The sequence below is a fragment of the Arvicanthis niloticus genome, chromosome 6 (genome assembly GCF_011762505.2).
Source record: "Arvicanthis niloticus isolate mArvNil1 chromosome 6, mArvNil1.pat.X, whole genome shotgun sequence".
Lineage (NCBI taxonomy): Eukaryota > Metazoa > Chordata > Mammalia > Rodentia > Muridae > Arvicanthis > Arvicanthis niloticus.
In genome coordinates this window covers 66059601-66079447 of record NC_047663.1, presented here as the reverse complement: position 1 = coordinate 66079447, position 19847 = coordinate 66059601, and the positions used below count along the sequence as shown (strand labels likewise).

At 48.3% G+C, this 19847-nt stretch overlaps 1 protein-coding gene across 2 annotated transcripts in view; it reads left to right on the top strand.

Moving 5' to 3' along the window:
* Slc36a1 (solute carrier family 36 member 1) overlaps positions 1-14892 on the top strand; it is a 33624-nt gene extending 18732 nt beyond the window's left edge. The window contains exons 7-11 of one of the 2 annotated variants that reach the window (XM_034506954.1): positions 1014-1232; positions 2444-2542; positions 3783-3949; positions 6685-6854; positions 11037-14892. In XM_034506954.1, the coding sequence (XP_034362845.1) occupies positions 1014-1232; positions 2444-2542; positions 3783-3949; positions 6685-6854; positions 11037-11308 (927 nt within the window). In that variant the 3' untranslated portion in view covers positions 11309-14892. The remainder of the gene's footprint in view (positions 1-1013; positions 1233-2443; positions 2543-3782; positions 3950-6684; positions 6855-11036) is intronic. The other variant, XM_076936814.1, reaches the window with a different exon arrangement.
* The last annotated feature ends 4955 nt before the right edge of the window (positions 14893-19847 follow it).

The following is a 19847-nucleotide window of genomic DNA, read 5'->3' as shown; positions in this document are numbered from 1 at the left end:
CTTTTGTATTTATTCCTGGGCAGCAGCAGGAGGAAGCTGCAGCAGGTGGTGCTGTCCAGCTACTCCTGTGGAAGCCTTCTGTACCTTTGTCATTTGTCAGTTGTCATTTCTCTGCAACTACTGGGCAGGCTTAAGTGTCAAGTTGCCTTAGCCCTTGACAGAAGCCAGGGTTATATCTCCTAGACATGGAGTGTCTGAAACCCTTGTCTTGAAAGGCTATGGAGTTAGGGTCAGAGTCTATGCCCTCGATCCCTAATAAGCCAGGTATAGCCACCAGTCCTTGGTAAGTCAATCAGAAGAGCAGGGTTGATGATGAAGATCAGAAATAGACTTATTCAGTGTAACCTCACTGGGAGGAGGGATCCATGGACCCACCAAGGGCATCTTCAGGGGCCTGACAGGAGATGAAGTTTAAATAGAAGGAAGAATATAGGTGGTCAGGGTGTGGTCCTGCCCATTACTGGCTCATCACTGTCTCCACTCCAGTCTCTCTTGCAAGGTGGTCTGACAGGCTGACTTGTTGGCACTGTATATACTCCCTCCCCTTTCCAGGAGACTAGTTCCACATCTGGCTGGCACCAGGGTCATTTCTTTCCTTCAGTATGGTATTCTAGGGGGAATTCCAAGTGTCTAGGGTGCCAGAGTCCAGATAGCTGGAAGGAAGGACTCAAGTTTCTTTAAAGTGCACTCCTTCATTTTCAAGCATCCCAGTTAATGCTGGGTCAGGGCCTGCAGGCTTTTCTCTTTGCTTCCTGAACATCAGGAATGCTTAAGACAAGGGTGGGAAGAACTTACCATTAAATTTCCCCTATCATCTGTCTCCTGTGAAACATGGTCAAGCCCAGCTCAGACAGTTTGCAACAATGAAGACTCCAAGGAACATTCCTCAGCCTTCCAGAGGTGCCTACATCTAATGCCAATTTCAGACACCTGATCCTTTTTCAGGACCCTCTCCAGCAAGATACCCACCCACTCTGTCACCCAGGGCTCCTCCTCCTTCCTTCTGGTTCCAGGTGATAGAGGCGGCTAATGGGACCACCACCAACTGCAACAACAACGAGACCGTGATCCTGACGCCCACCATGGACTCTCGACTCTACATGCTCTCCTTCCTGCCCTTCCTGGTGCTGCTGTCTTTTATCAGGAACCTGCGTGTCTTGTCCATCTTCTCCCTGCTGGCCAACATCAGCATGTTCGTCAGCCTGATCATGATATACCAGTTCATTGTCCAGGTACGAGCCCAGGCCCTACTCCATCCTGTGGAATAGGAGAAATCCAATGGAAAGATCACAACACTGCCTGCATGTGGGATATTTAGATGAGAGGTTGCATAACTTCCCGAGGAGGAGCTGGGAACAAATGTTTACTCCAGATAGGCCTCCAGTGACAGACCAAAAGAATTACTCCACCTAGGTCTTTCGGTTTATGTATTTTATCACATTTTTCTTGAGCTTTTAATTCGTTGGTCTTGTTGTAGACTTAAGCTAGGTTGATAATTTGCAAGCTTCTTTGTACAGGGAACTCTCTCTACTTCATTGGTTGACTTGTAGGCCAGCATGGTCAGCGTCGCTTATTTGATGGGATGATGGCTGACCTGCTCACCTGTCTCAGTCATGTAGCATCCATATCTGTGAACTGTGAAACTCCCCACTCACAGCTCCATCTGATTGATAGACAGACCTGGTAGCTGTCAATCACTAACCCATGGGTAGCACCTGTTTCTAGTTTCGTCCATGACGCAGGCTTAATTACCACGTGACCTTGTGCTCAGGCCTCACTTTAGAGCGGAGACACCTATTTGTCTGCATCCTGTATGCTAAAATGCTTCTTCTTTTTTTTTTAAGAGTAAAGTTTTTTAAAAATTAATTATGCATATATGTGCGGGTATGTATATATGAGGACATGAGCCATGGAGATCACAAGAGGGCGTCTGATCCCGCTGCAGTCACGTAACAGTAGTGAGGTATTCCATGTAGGTGCTGGGAATGTGGTCTTCTGCAAGAGCAGTATGTGTTCCTAACAACTGAGCCATCCCACCCTAAGCTTTGACCTTCATGTTTAAAATATATTCATTTTGCTACCTTCCCTCAGCATTTCTCAGCATTCTCCTCATGTGCCTCTTGATATTTTTAAAGTGCTCAGTTTCTTTTATCTCTTGAGTTTCTTTTATATCACATGTCTGGGGATGGTTTCACCAAGTGAGAGAGCGTGAAGCTTTATGCAGGCACCAGCATGTGAGAGCTTTATGGTATATTGGGCAGGTCTTCATCCAAAGCAAGTGGGGACTTCCCAACCGGAGGAGGGAAAAAGGCCGACTGTCTCCATCCTGTCTGTGTCAGCTTCTTCCTTTTCTGAAATCTTGGATTTAGGAGAAGGTGTGCTCTGACTGGTTCTTCAAAGCCCAAACCTCTGAATAGTCCTTGGCTTTATTCATCTTTTCCAGAGGATCCCAGATCCCAGCCACCTCCCCTTGGTGGCTCCATGGAAGACCTACCCTCTGTTCTTCGGCACGGCGATTTTTGCTTTTGAAGGCATTGGAGTGGTAAGAAGGGTACTGTGGCTTGGGCCTGAGTGCTCCCTGCCACCACCACCCCAACCTGTTGTCCTCACCGGCTTTGCTTTAATGCTCAAGAAACCCCATCAAAATTATCTCTTGAGCTGGATGTGGTGGCCTATGCCCATGGTCACAGCACTCAGGAGGTGGGGGGGGGTATCAGGTATTTAGGCTGTCACTGGCTACAGCTAGTTTGAGGAAAGTATACTTGGAGGTCTGGCAGTAGAGATTCTATTTTCTTTTTTATGATTCTGTGTGTGTGTTCATGTGTGCATGCATGTGTGTGCTTTGTGTGTGTGCATGCATGTATATGTGTGTGTGCATGCATGTGTGTGCTTTGTGTGTGTGCATGCATGTGTGTGCTTTGTGTGTGTGCATGCATGTGTGCTTTGTGTGTGTGCATGCATGTATATGTGTGTGTGCATGCATGTGTGTGCTTTGTGTGTGTGCATGCATGTGTATGCGTATGTGCATGCATGTGTGTGCTTTGTGTGCATGCATGTGTATGCGTATGTGCATGCATGTGTGTGCTTTGTGTGCATGCATGTATATGTGTGTGTGCATGCATGTGTGTGCTTTGTGTGTGTGCATGCATGTGTGTGCTTTGTGTGTGTGCATGCATGTGTGTGCTTTGTGTGTGTGCATGCATGTGTATGCGTATGTGCATGCATGTGTGTGCTTTGTGTGTGTACATGCATGTGTGTGCTTTTGTGTGCATGTGTGTGCATGCATGTGTGTGCTTTGTGTGTGTGCATGCATGTATATGCGTGTGTGCATGCATGTGTGTGCTTTGTGTGTGTGCATGCATGTATATGTGTGTGTGCATGCATGTGTGTGCTTTTGTGTGTACATGCATGTGTGTGCTTTTGTGTATGTGCATGCATGTGTGTGTGCTTGTGTGTTTGGAGGCCAGAAGTCTTCCCCAGGCACTCAGTTTTTGGGGATAATGTCTTTCACTGAACCTAGAATTCTCGGCTTCAGCTAGACTGTTGTCTGTGGGTTCCATTGGTCAGCCAGTCCTCCCACCCCAACCCACCTCTGCTACAAATGCATGGGGTTACAAATGCATGCCACCACACCTGGCTTTTTTGTGGGTTCTGGGCATCAAATATGTGCATAGCAAGTACCTTAGTGGCAGAGCCATCTCCCCAGTCCCCTGGTAATGCTATTTTTGGCATGTGTTTACTTCTTCCTCACATGTTCTCCTTCTCTTCCTACTTTTTTGTAGGTTCTACCCCTTGAGAACAAAATGAAGGATGCACAGAAATTCCCGTTGATCCTGTATTTGGGGATGGCTATCATCACTGTACTCTACATCAGCCTGGGGAGCCTGGGGTACCTGCAATTTGGAGCTAACATCAAGGGCAGCATCACCCTCAACCTGCCCAACTGCTGGTATGTGAAGGGACTGGAAACTTCCAGAGGGCTCTAGGTTGGAATGTGGCTTTTTCTTGTCATTTGGCTATCCTGAGCATGTGATCCTTCAGTAGCTTGTACTGAATTGATGTGTGAATCTTCCACCTGTTAAGACATTTCTCCTGGGAAATATTGAGCCCAGAAGGGCTGAGTATCCACCGTGTGTGGCTAAAGCTGTTCCAGACTCTTGTGATTGGAGGGCAGTCTGCCTGGTCAGTCACAGGTGTGCCATGCAAGTGGGAGCGTCTCACCATGGACTGTTGGGAGTCCTTCATCAAGTGTCCTTCCCAGTGGACATGCTATGGGGAATCACTTGAGACCTACAGAAGTGCTGGGATGTCACAGAACATACTGAGCAGTCTCTGTTTGGAAGACTAAAACCTCACTGTTTACCCACACTGAGAAGCTGGTTAATGCCCAGGGACCTAGAGCAGCCTCCCCATCCAGCTGTTTTATTGTACTCTGAGTCATGAGACTTTTGGGGAGGACAGATTGAGAAAACTGTTGGCTCAGTAGGGTCCGTGTGTAGCATAGGATCCCTAGTCAGCAGGCATCTGAAGCTAAAGCTCACTGCGGCTCCCACCAAGTGGGCTGTTGTTCAGACTGATTTCAATCTTTCCCTCCGGGACTACTTCTAAATTACTGCATGTGCCTTCAAATGCTGGCTGGGGCTGTGTTCTCGTTCCCAGGGTGTGCCTAGTTCAGAAAGACCTGACACAGCCTGCCACACCATCTGAGCCCAGCTGAGCTCAAGTCACTCCTGTGCTCCTGTGCAAGTTTACCTGGGTGTCCCGGCAGGGGGCTCCTGACTCCAGATTTAACAGCTCTCTGGAGGGCTCAGGGGCTTACCTCAGAGCACCACCAGCAGAGGGTTTGTTTTCCTCAAAGAGTTTTTATTGTCTGTACTTAGCAAGAGAGAAGGAAAACACTCTCCTGACCCCCAAGTGTTACTACAGTTTAAGAACCCCATCTGGGTGTTTAACTCAACTACAGAGAAGACCTGTTCTCATTACACACATACCACATTTAAATCAATCTCAAGAGTGGCCAGTGGCTCTCACCGTCATATGCACAGGTCTTGATGAAGGTGGAGTTCTGAAGAGAGTGGCCTTCTCTGTGTACTGAGTCAGGTCAGAAAGCTCTAGGGATCTGTGCTCTAGGGGCAAGTTGGAGTACCCCATGGCATGTCAGTGGCCTCCTGGGCGAGCCACAGAGGTCTGTGGTAAAAAGGCAACCATTTGGGGATGGGCGGGGCCTGTGCTCCTTCCCAGGGGGCTTCCCTGGCCACTAGCTGACTCTAAGATTCCTGTCTTGCATGGAAGGGCATTTGTTCCTGTGCACAGGGCAGAGAATCCAGATACAGAAGTTACTTAGAGAACGTTTTACCACACTGTGGCCACAGTCTCCATATTCAGAGTGTGATGCTCTGAGTGTGTAAGAATGTGTGTTTGGTAGGAGACAGAGAGCTTGCCTGCCTGCCTGCCTGCCTGCCTGCCTGCCTGCCTGCCTGCCTGCCTCCTGCCTGCCTGCCTGCCTGCCTGCCTGCCTGCCTGCCTCCTGCCTGCCTGCCTGCCTGCCTGCCTGCTGCCTGCTGCCTGCTGCCTGCTGCCTGCCTGCCTGCCTGCCTGCCTGCCTGCTGCCTGCTGCCTGCCTGCCTGCCTGCCTGCCTGCCTGCCTGCTGCCTGCCTGCCTGCTGCCTGCCTGCCTGCCTGCCTGCTGCCTGCCTGCTGCCTGCCTGCCTGCTGCCTGCCTGCCTGCTGCCTGCCTGCCTGCTGCCTGCCTGCCTGCCTGCTGCCTGCCTGCTGCCTGCCTGCCTGCCTGCTGCCTGCCTGCCTGCCTGCCTGCTGCCTGCCTGCTGCCTGCCTGCTGCCTGCCTGCCTGCCTGCCTCCTGCCTGCCTGCTGCCTGCCTGCTGCCTGCTGCCTGCCTGCTGCCTGCCTGCCTGCCTGCTGCCTGCCTGCCTGCCTGCCTGCCTGCCTGCTGCCTGCCTGCCTGCCTGCCTGCCTGCCTGCCTGCCTCCTGCCTGCCTCCTGCCTGCCTCCTGCCTGCCTGCTGCCTGCCTGCTGCCTGCCTGCCTGTCTGCTGCCTGCCTGCCTGCCTGCTTGCCTGCTGCCTGCCTGCCTGCCTGCCTGCCGCCTGCCTGCCTGCCTGCCTGCCTGCCTGCCTGCCTGCCTTCCTTCCTTCCTTCCTTCCTTCCTTTCTTTCTTTTTTTTTTTTTTTTTTTTGAAAAAATTCTCCTGTAGCCCAGGCTGGTCTGAAATTCAGTATGTAGCAGAGGCTGACCTTGAACTCTCAGTCGAAGGTCTCCCGAGTGCTAGTGTTCTGCTGTGTCTGGCTCACCTCATTTTGAGAGCTACACATGGGGCACTGTGACTTAATTAGCCAGTTTTCTATGAATTAACACTTCATTTTTGTAGCCTTCCCTTGCATAAAAGCTATGGAGGACTTTTTTTTTAAAGTTAATTTGCATTGTGTGTGTGAGAGAGAGAGAGAGAGAAAGAGAGAGAAGGGACTGGGGGGAGAGACAGACAGACAGACAGACAGGGAAATGGGGTAGGTGGGAGGAGAGAGAGCCAGGCATAAAACTTCTCAGTCTGAAGACTGTGTGGGTTGGTGACCTTTCCAATTGTCTCCAGGGTACAGGGATGGGGTTGGGCTCTGTCCAGGGCTGTCAGAGTGCACCCTGAGTCTCCTGAGAACACACATTCTCTGCAGGCTGTACCAGTCTGTGAAGCTGCTGTACTCCGTGGGCATCTTCTTCACGTATGCCCTCCAGTTCTATGTTGCTGCTGAGATCATCGTCCCGACCATTGTATCCCGAGTGCCTGAGCATTTCGAGCTGATGGTGGACCTCTGTGTGCGCACTGCCATGGTCTGTGTGACATGTGAGTAGAAGAGATGATCTCTGCATTTCCTTAAAGGCTAGAGGATATCTGAATTGTCCCCAATGAGAGCCTGGGACACAGACACACTGCTGGAGTTGAGACATAAGCCAGGGCATGAAGAAGTTATTCTCAGTGACTGCAAAGAACTCAAGAGTGAGGACAGGAGTGTACAGATGATGCCTAAAGTTCAGTAGAGAACAAAGACACTGTGATTATCCAATCTGAAATGGATAGGTGGGTGGATGGGTGGTTGGATGGATAGGTAGATAATTGGATAAAAAGATGGGTTGGATATATGGATGAATTAATGTTTAGATAGATGGTTAGCCACTTCAACCACATCCATAGTGAGAACTGGAAACTTTAATAGCAGGCACTGTTACTATCTCATCTAAAGTAGATAAGTATTTAACAGACACTGCAGGCCAGGGTACTCGCCTAGCACGCATCCCCAGTACCAAATAAACTGAAGTAATGGTACATGGCAAAATCCCCTCACTGGGATTCAGAGGCAGGAAGGTCAAGAGTTCAAGTCTAGCCTGAGATACACAAGACCTCTTCTCTCTCAATCAATAACTAGCTACTTCATCTTGTCTGTAATGAGAACACATTAGTTTCATAGAAGGTATATATGTTTGTTGTTTTAAATAGCTGTCCATTGTGATCTGGGTAGATGATCCCAGATATTCTTCATATGTTTATTTTAAACATCTATTAACCTGGCTGTTTTCTTTTGTTTTTTTAGTCCTCTTTCCCCTACCCTGAGCTAAGGGGTGTGACTTCAACATTAAAATCAGAATATCACTAGCACCTTATTTTCTATTTGTTGAAAATAAGGTAAAGTTTTAAAAATTACGTTTTCCTCATTGCTTCTGTGAGTTCAACCAGAGAATCCCTGACCAACTGGTCCCTAACCTCTGATTTAGATTTCCAGGAGATTTTCAGTTTTTCAAATTAGGCTTTTATGTTAGTTTTATTGTTTAGGGGCAAGCATCTCATTGCTTATTATGTTACGACTTCCCTGGAAATGTCCTTAAATTGTTTGATCTTAGCCTCCACCTTTGGAATAATTATGGTCTAATATGATAGATTACCCTCTATCTCAGACATATCCATATGGACACACACACATATTTGTAAACTGAACTGGAATTGAATTATTCTTTTGCTTTATTTACTATCATATGCATGCATGATGGTGGGGTACATGTAGAGGTCAGAGGTCAACTTTATGATGTTAGATGACCTATAACCTCTGACCTTAGTCCCTCTACCTCCTGGGTGCTGGGATTACAGGCATGACCCACTGTACTTGGCTCATCATTGTTTTTCTGCCAGGACAGCAGGTAGAAGGCCAGCCTTCTTGTCTTCGATGTAGAAAGAACTCTCTAGAAGTAAGGAAATGACCTTGATCCTTTCAGTTCACCTTGGGCAGATCTCCTAAGGGTTTCCTGCAAACTGAATCTGGTCATCATGGACTCTCCAGCCCTGTGGAGAGCTCATAGCACCCAGAAATCTGGCTTCTTCTTCTGCTCTCTGGCAGAGTCCAGTCTCTCTCCTAGAGCTAAGCTGGGGAGGGTCTGGAGCAACCACATAGGCTGCACTGTGATCCCACCCCCTGCAGCAGCTCCAGAGGTGCATTTACTGGCTCTCCTCTAAGGTTGGGTTAGGATTAGCTCCAGCCTTGAGGAGACTGCTTCTGTGTGCATAGTGGCTTATCTCTGACAACTCTGAGAACCTGGTTCTTGAATTTAAAGGGCTTTGCAAGACAGAATGTTGAACATTCATATAACTTGCCTTTCCCCAATGTGGATCCTCCAGAAAAAGTAGGTCTGTCTCTGTAAAATGTCCCAGAGCATAGGACCTGCTTATTCCTATCCTGCCCTGCAGGAGGTGGCAGTCCCTGGCTCTGGACCTCATCCTGTCCTTAGATCCTCTTGGTTTCTCTGCTTTTCTTCTGCTGGCTCAGGGCCTCACTCCCTCTCTTTGCATTGAAGGATACTTACAGGGCTGGGCTGTGTCTGATCTCTTAGAGTGTGTTCCGCTCTCATCTGCCGTGATCTGCTCTGTGCACTGTCCTGTGAGAGGAAGCAGTGCCTTCATCTGCCCTCTCCATAGCTTTTACTGGCTTTCCAGGAGACTTTGAAGCAACTGTGGGAGGCAGAGGAGGCCTTTCAGGGTAGCATCAAGTCAAGTATATACTTGTGTGGCTTCATTTTGTTCTCGTTCCTCTGCTTTTTCAATTCTTGTGGCAAAGTTGATTGGTGAATCACTTTCCATCTTTATGTGAGTGTCTTCAATTATACCCTTATATCTTATTGGCATCTGTTTTTATTGCTGTCTCTAATGTTTTCCTTACTTCCTCTTCCTCAATGTATATATCCAACAAAAAATAGGGAGATACATACATAAATAAATAAATACATAAATAAATAAGGTCCAGCCTCTTGTTTTAATGTTATGTATGTGGATGTTTTACCACATATGTGCCTGGTCTCTGGGCATCAGATCTCCTGGAACCAGAGATAGGCACCATGTGGGTGCTGAAAATAAAACCCACATCCTGACCATTGTGAGCTGGGGAGATGATCCCATATATTTTTTGTATGCTCATTTTAAACATCTGTTAACCTGGCTATTTTTCTTTGTTTTAGGAAAGCTTAAAGCTTAAAACAGTGCCCAGGCAGCAACCCTGCCTTCTTCCAGAGGCTGACCCATACCTGAGGATGTGGGGACATTACTGGGAGACACACAAAGGGGGGGCTGGGCAGGTGGCAGGAGCTTGCCCAGATCCTTATATGAAGGCACTGGTGGAATTGGTAGAGGAGTCGCTATGGCTTGGCTGGATCAGCTCACTCAGAGACTCATAAAATAGAGAGGGACTGGACTCTGCCAGAGAGCAGAAGAAGTTCTATGAGCTCTCCACAGGGCTGGAGAGTCCATAATGACCAGATTCAGTCTGCAAGAAACCCTTAGGAGATTTGCCCAAGGTGAACTGAAAGGATCAAGGTCATTTCCTGGTTTAGGACAGCCAAAGCTTCTAACCAGTGATCACTGTCTCCAGTCCCCAGCCTCAGTTTTTAAAAAAGATCTTGTTTTTAATTATGTGTGTGTATGTGCATGTGTGTGCGCACATGAGTGTCCACAGAGGCCAGAAGAGGACATCAGGTTTCCTAAATCAGGAGGTACAGGCAGTTGTAAGCTTTCTGATATGAGTTCTGGGAACTGAACGTGGATCCTCTGCAAGAGCAGTAAGCGCCCTTAACTGTTAAGCCATCTCTCCAGTCTCTGTAACCTCGTTTTAAACCCTGCTTGGAATTATCTTTCTTCCCAATCTCCCCAACTACATTTGAACTGCAGTTGAGGGGGAGGGGATCATTTACGTAAGCTTTCCTATGTTCATAAATGCAGATGTCCATACCCCCCATAGAATGAGTTTGTTCAAGGCCACTGTGAATTCTGAAGATGAATTTCTAAACATTGAAAAGCCTACACTGTACACCATCCCAAGACTGACGTGGCTGGTTGATACAATGGGCTTTTTGTAGAGGGCAGTCTTCAGGCAGAACCACCCCCTGTCCCTCCACCATGAAAGTATTTGATGAAATTATCATGGGTTTTATCATGGTATCTTCTGAAGAGGAAGTGATGGCTATGTGTGATCCTTTGTTTTTGGTGCTTGAAGACTGATGTGTTTGCGGCTCTATCAGTGTAAGGAAGTGAGTGGTCCCTCAGAAAGGCCCACCTAGTTTTCTTCACCCCTACTTGCACCCAGTTGTCCCTTTGGGAGAGACTAGTTGTCCAGCTGGGAGAGCAGTACACAGCTGTAATCCCGGTGTTTGGGAGGCTGAGGGAAAAGGGTCTCAGGTTCAGTGGAAGCCTAAGATAATAAGACATTTAAGACATAGTAAGGTACAACTTGTGACAGTGCTGTCAAAAAATAAATATATAAATTATATATACACAGACAGACAGACAGACAGACATATGTGGCATTGGAACCAGGAGATCACAGTAATTCTGTAAATCTGACCACATATTGCCCAGAGATTGGACTAGATAGCATCTTAACTTCCTCAGTTCTCAGTTCTAAACGTGGACCCAGGCTAAATTTTCTGGGCAGTGAGCATATCTCCTACAGTCCCAGGTGTTCTTGAACAAAGATGTCCCCTCTCTCTGCAGGTGTTCTGGCCATCCTCATCCCCCGCCTGGACCTGGTCATCTCCCTGGTGGGATCTGTGAGCAGCAGCGCCCTGGCCCTCATCATCCCGCCCCTGCTGGAAGTGACCACCTACTACGGAGAGGGCATGAGCCCCCTGACCATCGTCAAGGACGTCCTCATCAGCATCCTGGGCTTCGTGGGCTTCGTGGTGGGGACCTACGAGTCTCTGAGTGAGCTGATCCAGCCAAGCCATAGCGACTCCTCTACCAATTCCACCCGTGCCTTCATATAAGGATCTGGGCGAGCTCCTACCACCTGCCCAGCCCCACCCTTTGTGTGTTTCCCAGTAGTGTCCCCACATCCTCAGGTATGGGTCAGCCTCTGCAAAAAGGCAGGGTTGCTGCCTGGGCACTCCTCTATCTGGCATTGGACCCTTGGGTAACCTGGGCTAGATGAGACTGAGACTTGGGGGAGGGCGGAGAGCAGACCCTCCACTTGTGATGGTGCCGTCACTGTTCTCCTTTATTCCGCCTCCTCCCCCGCTGCTCCCCACCCCACCCCCGTCTGACCTGCTATGCCTAAATTATTCCCACTGCACAGCTCACTTTATTTAAGAGGTAGTCTCCTGTTCCCGATGATTTCTCCTTTCTAGGGCCAGGTGTAGATTAAATAAGTGGGGACTCTCATGTTTTAAAAAGCCAGACCTCTTTCTCATCGGGCTCCCAAATATTGTACCTCACTATTTCACCCAGCTGAGTCCTGAGAGGGGTCTGGCTGCCCCCACCCCCAATAGTTTACAGCCAGCCCTGAATGCTGAAGGTTTCCATCTACTGTCTGGCTTGGGGAACCCACAGGCCATATCACCTCTTTTCTCCTTTCCTCTGTGTAGGTCACAGTACTGCCCCTTGATTCCTTTAGCTCTTAAAGATAATGAGATGCCGCCCAGACTGGAGGTATTTATAGTGTATTTAAGCTTAGGTTTCGGACTCTGACTTCAGACCTGGCATCATGGTGGACTACTTCTCCTTCAGCAGCGAGCGCTTGGCTTCTCCTGTCACAGAGAGAGACTGCCCAGGGGACCATGGATATGCCGTCCACCCTCTTGGCTGAGTGGCCTAGAGGCCATTTTGTTGTTAGTTTGTTTTGTTTTGTTTTGTTTTGTTTTGTTTTTGTGTTTCAAGACAGGGTCTCACGTCACCAAAGTTGGCTTTGAACTTGCTTGCTATGTAGTCAAGGATGGAGGACCTTGCTATGTAGTCAAGGTCCTCCTGTCTCTGCCTCAAGTAGTGTGATTACTAGCATGAGCTGCCACACCCAGCCAGCTCAGAGATCTCAGGCAGATCAGGTGAGCATGCACCACCTCTGGAAGACGCATGTGTGTGTGGACCTTCCATTCGTGAGATTGACTCCATGTGGGCATTCGGAAGTACTGAGGACAGCATGAGGTCCCTCTTCATAGACACTACGCACAAGGGTCATTGTTTACAGTTCCTGGGGGACAGAGCAGAAGACCCGCTTTCCCCCAAGCTGCCTCTGTATCCTGGGCTTCCAAGGAACCACTAAACACTAACTATGACCCACACTAGTGCCCCATTATGCCTCTCACAGAGTCACCTGGCTTCTAGGTCAGTCACCTTAAGGTGTGCCTTTAGAGGCCACTGAGAGAGTCCGTGGTTCGCCACTGTTCGTTCCCCTGTTGATGTCAAGATTTCCAAAGGACAGTTGTTAGCTCCCCATCTCTGAGTTGTGTGTGTGTGATTGTGCATACGTGTGCATGCACGCATATGCAAATGACAGAGCAGTTTGTGTCTCCTCCACTCTGGTTACCAGGCTCTTAACCTAGAGATAGGATTTGCCTTGAACCTTGAGTTCGAGAAAGAAGCAAGAATTTATCAGGGTCTTGCTTTTGTGTTTTACAGAAGCTAGTGGCCCAGTCTTGCAGCCAAGCCCTTTCCTGCTGTTCTGTCCAGAGCCTGCTTAGTGACTTCTAGGTCACAGGATGAGAAGGATGGTCTCGGCTACAGCGGCAGCTGACCTTAGCCATTAGCTAGGAAGAGGTGTTGTTAACTTGGCCCTGACAAAAGCAATGCTTTTTTTTTTTTTTTTTCCTGGCGTCAGAATCCCTACAGGTGCTTATGTGGCCTGGTGCCAGCTGGGATTCACAGACGCCTTGCTTTCTGAAGTCTCAGGCTGGAAAGTGACCAAAGTAGGTTCAGACGCTGGCCAGCAACCCAACTGTGGGCCAGGTTCTCTCCTGGAAGCCACCTGAGCTTGACTTCCTGGGTAGGAGGACTATATTCAGAACTGTTAGAGGCACTCCTACCCAGGTCTAGACCCATTGTCCAAGGCCGGCTGTCTCTTCAGGGCCCCTGGCCTGACACCATGTGGAGTGCCTTCTGTAGCATTTGACTGATGGCAGCTTCCTTGGTAGGGCCTACATCTTTTGATCTCTTGCTGTGCTCCTCAGGCATTGTCAGTTTGGTGAACTGACTCTTTGAGCAATATCAGGGCCTTTCTGGGTGGACACCCGGAAGCTGCTAAGCACGCAGCGCCAGGCACTGCACACAGCCCAAGCACCCTTAGGAGCCCTGAGTCAGAGCCCTCCTGCCCCTCCCACTGTCAGTTTGGAGCCAGATGGCCCCTGGTGAGAAAACACAGATAAATGGGAGCTTGGACAGAACAATATAGGCAAGGCTTGTGTAGATTAAGCCTGAATCCAGATGCCCCAGGGGCAGACATGCTCTGTCCTTGCCAGCCCAGTCCTTGTCTGTACCCGAAGTTTATCTCCAGAGGTCTGTTATCCCACACTTGAATGTAAGCACTTGCTGGGAAGCGTGTGATCCAGCCTGAGCTACCCACTGTGCTCTCAGCTGTGGCCTCACGTGTGCTGCTGTCTGGGTCAGGAGAGGTAGAGGTTAGCTTAGACCTGGCCGCCTCACCTCACTAGCAACATCTACTGGCAGGTGCTCCCTGTCCACTCTCCCTGCTGGAAGCCTTGGGTTAAGTGTGATCAGTGATCTGAAGGTAGATCCCAGAGCCTGTCCTTAGCCCCTCTCATCCTCAGACTTCTCCCTCCCTTCAGTGTCTGCTCTTTGGACACCAATGTTTCACCTGATCCTTCCAGGAAGTGCAGAGCTCAGATCGTGTTTACAGCATTCACTACCCCCTTCACACGCCTGCTGAGGGCTCTGGACATGGGTTTGCTTTCCCTACTGGCCAGCCCCAGCCACTACTCCCGCTGGGACACTGAGGCTTTCTGGGGCCTGATATGGGAACCAGACAGAGTGGTAGGATGTGGCAATCAGGAGGGTGGCGCCAAGTTGGCTTGAGAATTTAATTTTCCAAAGTGCATTACAAATCAGATACCATTAAGGGAAAGCAGGTCATGTGGCTCGTTTTTTTGAAACTGTGGTCAATACTTGAAGGTACTTTAGTCCTGCTGGCCGCGCCAGCTTCCGTCTGGCCGGCGTCTTCTTTTTCTGTGTATCCCGAGTCACTCTCTGGTCAGAGACATTAAACCGTGCTCACAGGCAGTTATCAGAAAAAAAGAAGCGGAAAACGAGGCTGGAAGGAACCTGGCGTTTGCCCTGTTCTTTGGTTTAAATCAAGCTGATTTGAAAAAGCTGGATTTTTTTTTAAATGAATAATAAAATTCCATGTCTGTATCGAAAAACTGTCAGTAGATGTTCGAATCAAGGAGCGAGAGAACTGCCATACAGAGAGTCTGACCAGCCAGACAGTGCTGTGTGCCTCCTCAGGCGTGCATTGTGTACACATGTGGGTCATGTCAGGGCTTCTAGGTCTCATTTGGATTGCACATATGGATCTTATGTTAAGTTTCCACTTCAATAAATGAATTTTATTTTTTATTTTTGAGAGGTTGCAAACTGTGTCTTTGTTTTCACACTCCAGGGGGGAAAAATCACTCAGGTTAGGATCATCTGATGAAGGGACAGGGGTCTGAGAAAGGGGAAACAGTCCTGCCTCCCTAAACCACTTTGATATTCTTCTGAAATCCTGGGTAGGCAGTTTCAATGCCTTCTGCATATATCAGTGGGTAGTTTTAGGTGTCAGCTTGGTTTTTCAGTCAAATATGAGCCTAGGTGTTTGCAAATGTTAACATCTATAGCAATTGACTAAGTCAAGATTATCCTTGCTAGTGTGGGTGGCTTCATCTCATCTGAAAGTTCTTAAACTGTGGCCTCCCTGAGAATGAATCCCGTCTCTAGACCACAGCACCAGCTTCTGAACTTCCACACTTGACCGGAGACCAGCCTTAGGAGTTTTACACCTGTCAGCCACACTAGCTGAGGTGGCTACTAATTCACCATGCAGAATAAATAATTAGGTCACAATTGCACATGTGGCTCACCACTCCTGTTCCTCGTCTGGTGCATGACTGTGTGTGCACACATAGACGGAGTCACCCCAAGGTACCAAAGGAAGACTCAACAGTCTTTACAGGCCACCAGCTGTAACACAGCAGGGTTTGGTCCCAGAATTCAAGTGTTTCTCAAGGTACCTGCCTCTTCCCTTTGCTTACAGCCTCAGCAGGGAGTGTGGGAGGGTGAAGGGCGTGTCAGAAGGATGCAGGGCTTAGAAAACTGAAGGGAGTCAAAGCACTTAGCTACACGATCATCTGCGCCAAGGCTTCATTCATGTGTAATGGCTATAATCTGCACCCCCAGATCTCCGGGTCCCTCAAGGTAAGCCCTGCTCTGCTGGAGACATACATATGATGGACAGCGAGCCTACCCAGGTTTCCTAGGCAGGCAGCTTCTTCATTTCTGCTCTATGCAGATGTGCTTAGAGACTGTGAACCTTTAATGGTGCATTTGTCCTAGACCAGCAGTTCTCAATCTGTGGGTTACTGCTCCTTACTGGGGTGGGAGTGGGGGGAGTGTTGAAGGACCCTTTCACATGGGTCCCCTAAGACCAATGGAAAGCACACATTTACAACATGATCCATAATAGTACCAAAAATACAGTTCCGAAGTAGCAACAAAAATAATTTTATGGTTGGGGGTCACCACAATATGAAGAACTGTATAAAAGGGTCGAAGCATTAGGAAAGGTGAGAATTACTGTCCTAGACCATGGTCTCTCTCATCTTTTTAAATAAATTAGATTCTCATCAATACATAGCAAAATTTGCCTGTTTATCAATGTACAACTTGGTGAGACCATCTCAATAAAAATGTAGAAGGTTGCCTTTACCTAAAATATTTATATTTGATGTACATGTGGTATATGCATATATATGTGTGCAAGTGTGCACACCTGGATGTTGGGTATTCTGCTTACTCCCCAGAGACAAGATTTCTCGTTGAACCTGGCGCTAGACTGGTTACTAGCCAAACCCAGAGATTCTCGTGTCTCTGCCCCTAAGATACGGGTTATAAGCATGTATGTCGACACTTTAGGTTTTTATGTAGGTTCTGGGGATCTGAACTCAGTTTTTCATGCTTGTGTAGAAAACATTCTTACCCACTGAGCCATCTCCCCAGGTCCTCTCTCTGGTAATCTCCCTCTTTTCCAGATCACTCTGCCCTTGACCCTGGAGCAAAGGTGTGTGGATGTGGGAACTACCCAGGGGTGGCCTTTTCAATGGCAACAGTAGAATCACGTGTTGAGACTTTATGCCAATGACAATCAACAGTTTCCTATATAGCATCTTATTTAATACTCAGAGCCAGGGAAAGAAACTTCTGACAATATCTCCTTTGCAAACAGAGACATTGGGGGGAGGGGGGATTAAAAGCATATCTGAGGTTAACATTTTCTAACTAGCCAGGTCTTGCCTCCTGTCTTTGCCACTGAGACCCATGGCTCCTACCTCCCGCCTCCCAGCTCTCTCACCACATCTCATCTGCTTCATCTCCTTCAGTGGGCACAGAGAAGCCTCCCACCCCCCAGACCTACTGGGTACCTGGGCCACCCACATTGCTCTGATCCCAGCCTTGATTAGTCCTCGACTGCCGGCTTTGAGAGCGACCCCGCTGTCCACATTCTCAGTCCCGGCCCCGAGTCTTCACAGCAGTACTTGTGCCTGACTTAGCCATGCTCAGCCTGGGACTCAACTTTTTTGTTGTTTTGTTTTGTTTTTTTGAGACCATGTTTCTTTGTGAAGCTTTGGCTGTCCTAGAACTCACTTTGTAGATCTGGCTGGCCTCAAACTCAGAGATTTACCTGCCTCTGCTTCCCAAGTGGGGATTCAACTTGTCTCTGGAATCTTCCCTGGCTAATTTGGTGGGAATTTATGGTTCCTCCCTCAGCTATGTGTTGTTACCCGATTAGCCTTGTGCCTCAATGTGCTAGGGACATGTGACCCCATCAATCCTCCATGCTCTGTAGGTACTTCCGCTGCAGATTCAACCAATAAACATAGGAAACAGTGCACTTAATATGGAATATGGATGGGCTTTGTGGTTTCCTCACCTCTCATCCACATGATCTCAGGCGTGAGAAATAATCTAGAGAGGACAAACAGTATGTAAGAAGACCTGCTTAGGTCACAGGCAAATATCACGTGTTTCTACAAAGCACTGAAGCTTCCACAGAGCCTGGTAACCTTGGCAGGCCCAGGAACCAATGGTATGGATGATGAGAGTCTCCGTACTTGGCTCCTTGCTTCGATGCTAAACTGATGAGGGCATTGGTTAAGTGTCTCTCCCCTCAGCGTCTGCCCTAGGGGTGAGCCTGTCCCTGAGGACTCAGTGTAACCTATAGTGAGTGATATTCTGCAGTCAGTTGACTTCCTAATGTTTTTCAGTTTCACATTAATCTCACCAAGCAGTTATCTTGGCTGGACCTTGGAGACTTATCAGAGAATCAGAAAGTTCTAGACTGTCTTTGACGAGTCAGGTCCCAGAGGGCACTCATGCATTTCAGGAGGCAGCCCAGGCTGTCAATCAGCACAGGATCAGTGCTCTAACACAGTGGCAGCTCACTAATTCACCTTGTCCTACAGTGACAGTGACTTTCCCTTTGCCCTGAAGCAGCTGTGGGCCCTGGGCAAGTCTCCCCATCCTAGAACGTCATGTCTGGTCTTCTTTTTCAGTCAGATCTTTGAGACTGTCCGTTATCATCAGCTCAAAATGGCATAGACTTCTCTGGCTGAGTCCCTCTATCATAATTCTAGAAACTTCTTAAGGCTTCTGGTCATAGCCTCCAGCCTCTGCCAAGATCTCCTATATTTTTGTATTTCCTGTGAACACATTCACTCTTTCCTGTGAACACATTCACTCTTTCCTGAAGGCCTTGATAGCCCTGGGACTGACTCTGTGAGAGCCCCTGGCAACACGCACATAGACACACACACCACACAGGAGTTTTCTGCTGCTTGTCGAGCTGTGTCTCTATCTTCCCTTCAGCAGGAATTTCCCCCTGCTTGCCTCCTGCAGCCCCTCAGCTGACATGCTGGGGGTCCTTGCTCTGTTCCCTTCCTTCAGACTCTTTCCTCTCTGTGTTCCAGATTGCTGAATCACTCTTAATGTCCTCAAGTCCAGATGTAGGGATACAGGAAAGGCCTGGACTAGAGCCTCAAGACTGAGCAGATTGCCTCCTCTCAAGATTATGACCCTCTGGCTCTTGGTAGCACTTAGCATTAGAGTTCTGGGCTGCCCCATGAGTCACACCTGCTGCTGCTGTGTGTTGACTATCTAGGGTCCTGGATTAGAGATGGCTTCATAAACTCACATGCAGGGTAGACCTTGGTTCAAACCTTCATCACTCCTGAACTCAGTGACCTTGTGCATTTAAATTACCGACATAATACAAGCTATTTTAGTTTCTCTGTGTTTCACTCCTTCCCATAAATGGAGATGACAGAACCTATGTCAGGAGGGTTTCAGGAAGGTTAGGTGACTTGGGACAATAGTCATGCCAGGTGCCTGACTTCCAGCAAGTGATCAGCAAGTAGCTGTAGAATGGTGGCTACCGGCAGTGAGCTCTGTTAAGTTACTGTTAAGACATCTGCTGCGCCAGATTCAGACTGTTTAAATCTAGAGCCCAAGTGGTATGAGGAGAGGACTGGTTCTTAAGCTCAGAGAGCCCTCTGGTGGTCGATTGGGAAAGTGCACAAAGGAAGGGGGCTGTATCTTTGGGCTGACAGGCGCCCTCTGAGGGTGAGTGCTTCTCCAAGGACCTTGGAGTAAAAACCTGACTAACTGGGTGTTCCCAAAACACAGTTCTTTTGATCTGAATGGGGATTTTGCTTGTGTGAGAAGAAAGTGACTATTGGCCTGGACGTAGCTCAGCTGATGTCCCAGCACGGCATACATGGAATGTGGCTGTAAAGAAGTAAAGGGTGAGGTGAGCAATCCAAGATCACTTTCAGCTATGCAGTAAGCTCAAGGGCATGAGGCCTTATCTAAAGAAAATTAACTTCTAATGTCCTCATTGTGAGGAGCTAGCTGTCATTGCTGTTTACAGTACTTAACCTTCACTGTCAACCTGACTAGATTTGGAAATACTCAGGACACACACTTCTGGGCATGTCTTGGAACTCTCCACAGAGGCTTAACTGAATCCATCTTTGAATTGATTGCAGGTCCCACTGAGTTGACAGGATTATCCATCACAGTAACCAATGTGATATTATTTACTATATTTGTCTACTGGAAAAAAAAAAAGAATTCCAGAAGGACTTTGGCAAAGAAGCAAAGGGAATCATTGGTGGGAAGACAGTCTTCTCATCAAGTGGTGCTGAAGACTGAGTATCCTCATCTAAAAAGCCAAGTGAGACCCAGGCCCATCAGTAAAACATAAAACTATAAAAGATATCACAAAACCCCAGAAGCCATCCTATAAGAAAATACAAACCATCTTTC